Source organism: Priapulus caudatus, unplaced genomic scaffold (assembly GCF_000485595.1).
Source record: "Priapulus caudatus unplaced genomic scaffold, Priapulus_caudatus-5.0.1 Scaffold1021, whole genome shotgun sequence".
Taxonomy (NCBI): domain Eukaryota; kingdom Metazoa; phylum Priapulida; class Priapulimorpha; order Priapulimorphida; family Priapulidae; genus Priapulus; species Priapulus caudatus.
Window position 1 is genome coordinate 74,955 of NW_014578082.1, and position 8,312 is coordinate 83,266.

An 8,312-nucleotide genomic window follows, 5' to 3' on the forward strand; every position below is an offset into this window, starting at 1 on the left:
GAGAGAGGGGGGGAGAGAGAGAAAGAAAGAGAGAGATAGATAGAGAGAGAAAGAAAGAGAGAGAGAGAGAGAGAGCGAAAGAAAGAGAGAGAGCGACAGACAGACAGAGACAGAGACACACATCAGTATAATGTCACCAAACGCGACGTGTCGCCCGTCTAACGTACTCACCGCGTCTACGCTGAACGCCGTCCGCGGGTAATAGACTGACCCGCTCTCGTCGCGTACGTCGTTCGGCGACTCGGCGTGCGTCACGTTGTTAAGCTCGCACAGTTCCTCGGCCAGGTGAAAATTGAAACTCTGACAGGTATGATCGTTGAGGCAGAAGCGAGCGCATAGCGGCAGCAGCTTGACACCCTCGATGTCGCGAAGAGTGTGTCCCCTCAGGGCGCGGTCGCGAAACTCATGCAGGGTCTCGTCGACAGTCCACTCGTGGAACGTCGTCGTCAGAGCGTCTCCGAGTGCCACGCCTAGGCAGCTCGCGAGAATTAAACAAAGTCCGCTGATTCGACTCATCGTCTCTCGTAAAATGTTGCAGCCTTACTGGTTTCCCTCCGTCGTTGCATCTCGAAATCTCGAAAATCTCTCTTCTTGCGTGTTTTTTTTTGCTGCGGTACTTGCTGTTCGATGAAAATTTTTGATTGGAGTGTCGGCGGCGGGCGGCGCTATCCGAGACCGTGCGTTGTGTGCATGTGTGCGCGCGCGTCCGCCACCGGCCAGCCATCAATTATGCAAGACTAATGAACTAATGGGAGGCAGGTAATTTCACTAAGAGTCGCTCAAGGTTGTTGGATTCCGATGCACGGATGAGGGGACTACGACTAACGAAGACTGTTCGCTCCCCTCGGTGTGCGGACGGCGGCCATGTTGGATCGGGGGCTAGTTCATGCACCGCCCCTCGTCGCCGTGACGTGATCGAAGATGGGGGTTCTATTGATGAGCGTCTGTGATTGATGCAGTAGTGGGTTACCTGGGTAGCTGGGGGTGGATTGGGGGACAAGAGGTTGGCACTGCTTGTGAGTAAAAGACGCCATTATGTCGCGCCGCGGGGGTCATTTCTCGCATGGTTTAGATTTCGCACCTTTAGATATAATTACACGGCTTGTTATAACATGGTTTCGGAAGTCGATCACGATGAAGGAATTAGATGAATATGATCATGTTCCAATGCGCGCCTTTCTTTATGTTCGATTCGACTGTTTTCATCCTAGATTATTTCTTAACTTGATTAAACTAATTCATGCATTATGCATACATTTTAATTAAAGGAAAGGGTTACCTGAAGATCTCTAAATGATGGGGGTATATAGACTAGACAGTGTCACATAGCTTGCTAAGCTTGTTAACGTTTTCCCGATAGTGTAAGTCGGTTATATGCAAAGTATTAACACTCGCGCAGCATTCGACGATTCCTTTATGGATATAGATTGGAGATTATTCAGCTAACAAATCAAATACTGATATTTTTAAAAGGTCCAGGTGCGGGAAAGGGCTACTCCGAAGCATAATGCTCATAATTAATTGATTAATTAATTAGAAGGTGACAGACTTCCCCATATATCACAAATGCCTATATAGTGTAACCTTTAATGTAGATATGCGCTATAGACACACATGCACACATACACGCACCCCATATATATATATATATATATATATATATAATTCTTTCTTTTTTAATTCAATCACTTTACTTACAATTATGGCAAATACATTTTGAAGGTATATCTATCTATCTATTTATCTATCTATCTATCTATCTATCTATCTATCTATCTAACTCTCTCTCTCTATTTATATATATATATATATATATATATATACTGGATAGATATACCTATATATATACTTATATCTATATCTATATATATATATATATATATATGGATAGACAGATAGAGAGAGAAAGAGTGGGGGGGAGTGAGTGAGATAAAGTGAGAGAGAGAGAAGGAGAGAGATAAACAGCGCGCGTGATAGACAGCGCATATAATAGGTATTTCAATGCCTATCTGCTATACAATACAGACCTCATATTTATCATCGATAATTTAGATCATGCACATTAATTATGTTTTGCAATATAGTGGTGAACAACATGACGGCTAGTTGAAACAGTTTGTGATGAACGTGCCTCGTAAAAAACATACATGACACTGTCCTAACAGCGACGAGAGTTTTTTTTAATACTAGGTGAACTTTACCAGCGCCCATTTTAGCGTGAGACTCGAAACACACCGTGGAACACTTACAAAATAACGTTCTACTAATGCAGCGGTACGAAGAGCATACGAACAATTGAAGGTTGTCCATTGCTTATAATTTGATAAAAGCCGTGCCGGTGAGAGACAAGTTAAAGTACAAAGCAAATAAGACAAGCTGGTCACGGCAAGATTAGGCTGATAGGGACGTGTCGTGCGCAATGAATCAAACGTCGCCTAGTTGTCAATTCGGCTGCGGCTGTCACATATAAGGAACAGGTGGTGCGGGGCGCAAGTTCACATTCTCACGTTGTCTCCGACATGTCGTTTCTTCGAGTAGCGCTCGCGGTCCTGGCTGTAGCCACTCTTGCTTACGCCAGAAATCTGGGACCTGGCCTACTCCCCGATTCTTCGATCCCACAGGGTAAGTTAAAATGTCTTTATTCGATCCAGCAACGCACGCTTGCTACGGCGAGCATGAATGTAGATCACTACGGGAGAACGCAAGTAGACTGCGACCGATCTGTATGACAAAGGGAGCATTATTTCTGTGCCCATCGTTCACGTATATAGGATGAGATTTTCTCCAGTTGAATCGCGATGAATGATAAGTAGATCGTAATGTGTGCTGTTTTGATTGTGTGCGTGCGTGTGTGTGTGTGTGTGTGTGTGTGTGTGTGTGTGTGTGTGTGTGTGTGTGTGTGTGTGTGTGTGTGTGTGTGTGTGTGTGTGTCTGTTTGTTTGTTGTGTGGCGCGCGTGCGCGTGTGTGTGTGTGCGCGCGTGTGTATGTATGGATATAGTAATATATTACATAGGAAGTAATAATCTACCTATTATCTAACTCCTGATATATATGTATATATATAATATAAAAAATAATCATCTTCTGTCTATCCAGCCTGCGATGGAGGTATTCAAGCGATTATCGGGCAACTGAACATTTCCCTTGTTGACATCATCGACGATCTCATCGGAGGAAGTTCCCGGGGACTGGTGGATCAGCTTCCTTCCCAGCTCGTCACTCACCTGAGGGAGGAGCTGGAGGAGGCGAAGAGAAGCCCTATGGATGAAAAGGTAGACGTCGTCGTAGCTAACATCTCAGACCTAACACCTCCATCATGTTCTCATTTTTTGTGTGCGGTCTTAATTTCTCCGGGTTAATTAAAATGCCTTCCATAGGCCTTTATTCTAATAATTAATAGATTAATATAACTAATTAATGTAATACTTTGTATATGATTCTAACCATATTCAGATGGCGCCAAACACTGACCCCCCCATGCTGTGGGCATACATGCATCTACCCAGTAAGTAAGAAATCATTTTTATCGAAACAGGCACTGAAGATGCTTAAGGACCAGATCCGTAGAGGTGAACTACCTGACTTTGACATGCCGATATTCTTTGGTGAACAAATCGACGCTCTAATAGAGAAACTGAAGCAGCTGTTGAAGGAAATTTTAGCTGACCTTACGTTGAACATGCTGTTCCGTTGCTATGACGACTACGGATGCTTCACCAAGGTAAGCGAGTAGTACGGTAGTTACTGTAGCGACGTATAGGCGTAGAGCAGTTCTTAAACTTTTCTGAGCCATGGACCCATTTGAGAATCTGGTGAAAGCTACGGACCCCTCCCTAGAAAAATGCGCATAACTTAAGTCACAAGCACATAAATACAACAGTTTTATGCGCCTGGTTGACGGACCCCTTAAAGCCCATCCACGGACCCCTAATGGGTCCATGGACCACAGATTAAGAACCGCTGGTGTAAAGGGACAGCCATGAATACGGCAGCACAGCGGTGCGCGTGTATTGGTCGGCGCAACCATGCCCCACACTGCCTTTCACATCCTTTATATTTCGCGAGCATGATATGAAAAAGATATTTGCAGTGTGGAAGATAACAGTAAACGATACTATTTGCTTTCCACTTCTATCTCTCCTTGCATGCTGTCCCCCTTCTCTTCCCCTTCTCTCTCCCTCTCACTCCCGTCTTTCGCCTTCTCTAACTCACTCTCCCCCTCTCTCTCTCTCTCTCTCTCTCTCTCTCTCTCTCTCTCTCTCTCTCTCTTTCTCTTTCTCTCTGACTTTCTGCCCCTCTTTATCTTTCTCTCTGTCTCGTTCTCTCTATTTATCCATCTCTCACCACCCCTCTCCCCCCCCTTCTCTCCCTCTCTCTCTCCCCCTCTCTCTTTCTCCCTCTCTCTCTCTCTCTCTCTTTATCTCCCATCTCGTCCTTCTGGCTCTGTGCTCTCTCCTCACTCGCGCCCTCTCTCTGTCTCTGTCTCTAGAATCAGTAACGTCTACATACAGTCTCTCCGGTAATGACAGATTGGATGGTATTCAAGATGTCGGATGATCAACCAGTTCCCAGACGCACCTAGAGAAGTCGATGTCCAATACAAACTGTACACAAGGGCCAACCTGCCAGACCCCACGGTCGGCAATGCTCAGGTGTTTCGTTGGAGCGAGCCGGAGAAGATCAAGGAATCGTTTTTCAATCCGAAGAAGGAAACTAAGATTCTGATCCACGGATTTAGGCAGGCTACTTACGAGAATTGGCTATGGGTGAGAGTCTAGATTCGCGTGTTCTCGTTACTTCCTTAGTAGCGGATGTACGGTGTCACATGCCACCCTGATTCTCAGCGTATTACTCGGGGTTATTATACCAGAAGTAATACAGTACGGGGACGTTGATGTGTGTGTCTTTATAAGAAGATGAGGGATGTTACCCGATGACGTTTTCCATAGTCAATCTCATGTTAAATCTTCTCGTGAGGGCGACTGGGCGGATTAAGATTAAAAAGGGGAATTTGCGTGCTTTGCTTTGCGGCTTCTATTGCTAACGAATCTAGATAGCTTCTATCGTTAATGATCGTCATTGCTTGTTGCAGGAGATGGGAGCTGAACTACTGGCTGAAGGTGACTATAATGTAATTGTTGTAGACTGGCAAAAGGGCGCAGCGGGATTGTACGCTAAAGCGACCGCCAACGCCAGATTGGTTGGCAAAGACATACAGAACTTGTATGGCGCATTTGGGGTGAGTGCAATCGACCCCCTAATCTTTCACGATTACGTGAGCGTGGTTTGGACCTTCAAACGATGACTTTTGCATACCGCAGACATGAAATGACAGTACGGAACGCAACATTGGCGTGAAATTAAAGGCGGTATTATACCGCGTCAAATATTCAAATATTCGTCAAATTTTCAAATATTCAAATATTCAATATATCGCGTATGCTTTTTCTCCATTTTCAGGATGTTTACGGAGCCCTGAAGGTGAGCGCTAGCAGATTCCACCTGATTGGCTATGCGATGGGAGCCCACGTGGCTGGATACGCCGGTGGACAGGGTCGGGGCATCCGCTTCCTCGGACGAATCACAGGTCAGTAGACGACGGCGTTTAATACGCGTGGTACAACGTAGTGGAGTTATAGTAACTATTAGTATAATCGTATAGTACATATCGTAGTATATAATAGTTGTCACGTATCGTAGGCCTAACTATTAGTAACTATAGTAGTATAAATAACAACTAACAACTAACAACTATTTTGTTCAATTGATGGTAGGTTGAAATTTCTTCACGACATTACCGCAATGCGTAAAGGGCAATTTCGAATATGGATCATATATTTGGCTATTTTTCTTAATACATAGCCTGGCTACGCGATGAATTTCATATTAGTATCATAAGTTATCACGCATTCAGTCGCACATACCACAGCTCTATCATAAGAAATATTCTTCATTGCATTGTGACCAGGGCTGTAGGCTGAGCAAATTTCTAGGGGGGAGCAGTGGCGGATCCACGATTTCAAGGAGAGGGTGAGAAACAGGTGGAGGGTCTGGGGGCCTTCTCCCACAGAAAATTTTGAAATTGTAGATCGCAGGAGATGGTATTTGAGGCACTTTTGAGTACATGTACAGCCTTCATTCTGACTACGACAATTCTCTTTCAGTAGAACAATTTATTTTTTTTAATTTTGTTCCAAAATCTAGAGCTGCCCCCTTGCCTCCCCCCGCAGGCTACGGCCCTGGTGACGAAAACTGCGGCTGCCAGGCATAGTTTAAACATCGACAACACCGAAAATTTACCTGCGGTGAGAGATAACCATCATATTATGCTTATATTTCAAGGGATGGATCCGACCGACCCTAGCTTCCAATGGACGAACGCCTACATCAGACTAGATGAGTCCGACGCTTCGTTCGTTGACGTCATCCACAGTGACAGCAAGGGCTGGCTCAGCGACGCGGGTACGTGGTAAACAACGGCAGGCAGAAATGCTGGGCGGTTGACAACATACATCTGTTCGGTTGACATCATATAACTATAAGTGATTGACATTATATAGCTGAGTGGTAGACAGCAAGTAGATGGGTGGTTGACACCATATAACTGGGTGGTTAACATTATATAGCTGGGCGGTTGACATTATATAGCGGAGTGATTGACATTATATAACTGAGTAATTGACATTATATAACTGAGTGATTGACATTATATAACTGAGTGGTTGGCATCGTGTAGATTGGTGGTTGACACCATATAGCTAGATAGTTGACATCATATAGCTGGGTAGTTGACATTATATTATTTAGTGGTTGACGTTATATAGCTGGTCGGTTGACGTGGGTGGTGGGTGGTTAACATCATATTGCTAGAAGAGATAACGTGGCGAGTCTAAATGCGACTATAATGCATAGATGGGTGGGCCGGGTTAGCTCCTATCGAGTAGACGTGTCTTTGATCTATAACATCAAGAGTGCATACTGTAGACTCTACTGTTATATTGGAGTCTATATCATACACTCCTGATAACATGGCACTCCACCTCTGAAAACTACCATCCTGTCGTTTGCTCTCTGGCAGGTCTCGGAGTGTGGGAACCAGCGGGTCACGTCGACTTCTACCCAAACGGAGGCAAACTGCAGACTGGCTGTCCGAAATCTATTTTGGAGTCGTGGATCGCTAATGGCTATTACGGTATGTGAGTCTTTACGATAGCACATACTCGGCAATAAAGCGCTTGATTTTTGTCTCGGGTCGACTGTACAAATGAAAGCTAGCTGATCCGAAGTTGAGGAACAATAATAATTCCACGGTTCAGGGTCAAGAATCCGCTACGTCGAATTAATGTCATAATATCGTGTATCTGAGATCATGGCGATCAATACCACAGAATTGAACCACTATCCCGCTGAGACAAATATCGATGTGCGTGGTCAATATCTCACAATGTAGGATCAGTATCACATTTTGAGGATAGTATCCCGAAATGTAGAGCTAATATGATGGTGTAGCTAGTCTGCCAAAGCTTATTCCCATAGTAACACGAGGATAGCGTATCGCACAAGAAAATTGCGGGTAGAGAATGAGAGGGTAGAAGAAAATCGTATTAAATGAGCAATATCTCACCAGATGAGCTATATTTTGTGATGAATAATGCATTTAATATGGTTAGTGGGTATCTCAGCACAGAGATATGTAGTAAATTCTTATCAGTAAACCTGTGTTAATACTCAGGAAAGCGCCCTAGCCTGTAGGGTACCGGCTGCATATATACCGGTCAGTACACAAGCTGGCTACATTGGTGTATTAGCGCATGCGCAATATCTCACCGGAGAAGTTATAATTTGTGATTAATATGCATTTAATATGGTTAGGGGCTATCTAAGTATAGATTTATGTAATAAATTCTTATCAGTAAACCGGTGTTAATAATCAGTAAAGCGCCCTAGCCTGTAGGGTGCAAAGCTCCTACTTCATCTCCTCCCATCCTTCTCCTTGGCTGTCTTTTCCCTCGCTCAGCCTCTTTCTTCTTCCTCCGCCCTCAGTTATCCTCCCTGTTGCATTTCCTCAGTCTCCCACCCAGTCTCTCTCAGCAAGCTATATTGTGCAGTTTTCATCAGTCCGTCCTGCACGCCTGAAACGGTGGACCGGTGAAGTGGTGTTAATAAGATGGAAAGCGCCATAGCCTGTAGGGTGCCAGCTGCATATACCAGTCAGTACACAATCTGGCTACGTTAGTGTATTAGCGCATGCGCAATATCTCACCAGAGAAGTTATAATTTGTGATTAATATGCATTTAATATGGTTAGGGG

General features: G+C 44.5%; 2 protein-coding genes across 2 annotated transcripts in view; one reads left to right on the top strand and one right to left on the bottom strand.

Annotated features, from left to right (window-relative positions):
* LOC106815007 (SCO-spondin-like) overlaps positions 1-516 on the bottom strand; it is a 48,695-nt gene extending 48,179 nt beyond the window's left edge. Inside the window, exon 1 of the mRNA XM_014819416.1 lies at positions 172-516. Coding sequence (XP_014674902.1) covers positions 172-516 — 345 coding nt within the window. The remainder of the gene's footprint in view (positions 1-171) is intronic.
* A 2,003-nt stretch (positions 517-2,519) lies between these two features.
* The window catches only part of LOC106815008 (inactive pancreatic lipase-related protein 1-like), an 11,233-nt gene continuing 5,440 nt past the window's right edge, over positions 2,520-8,312 (top strand). The window contains exons 1-7 of the mRNA XM_014819417.1: positions 2,520-2,622; positions 3,098-3,273; positions 3,537-3,722; positions 4,531-4,767; positions 5,094-5,240; positions 5,462-5,588; positions 6,344-6,445. Of these exons, the coding sequence (XP_014674903.1) occupies positions 2,520-2,622; positions 3,098-3,273; positions 3,537-3,722; positions 4,531-4,767; positions 5,094-5,240; positions 5,462-5,588; positions 6,344-6,445 (1,078 nt within the window). The remainder of the gene's footprint in view (positions 2,623-3,097; positions 3,274-3,536; positions 3,723-4,530; positions 4,768-5,093; positions 5,241-5,461; positions 5,589-6,343; positions 6,446-8,312) is intronic.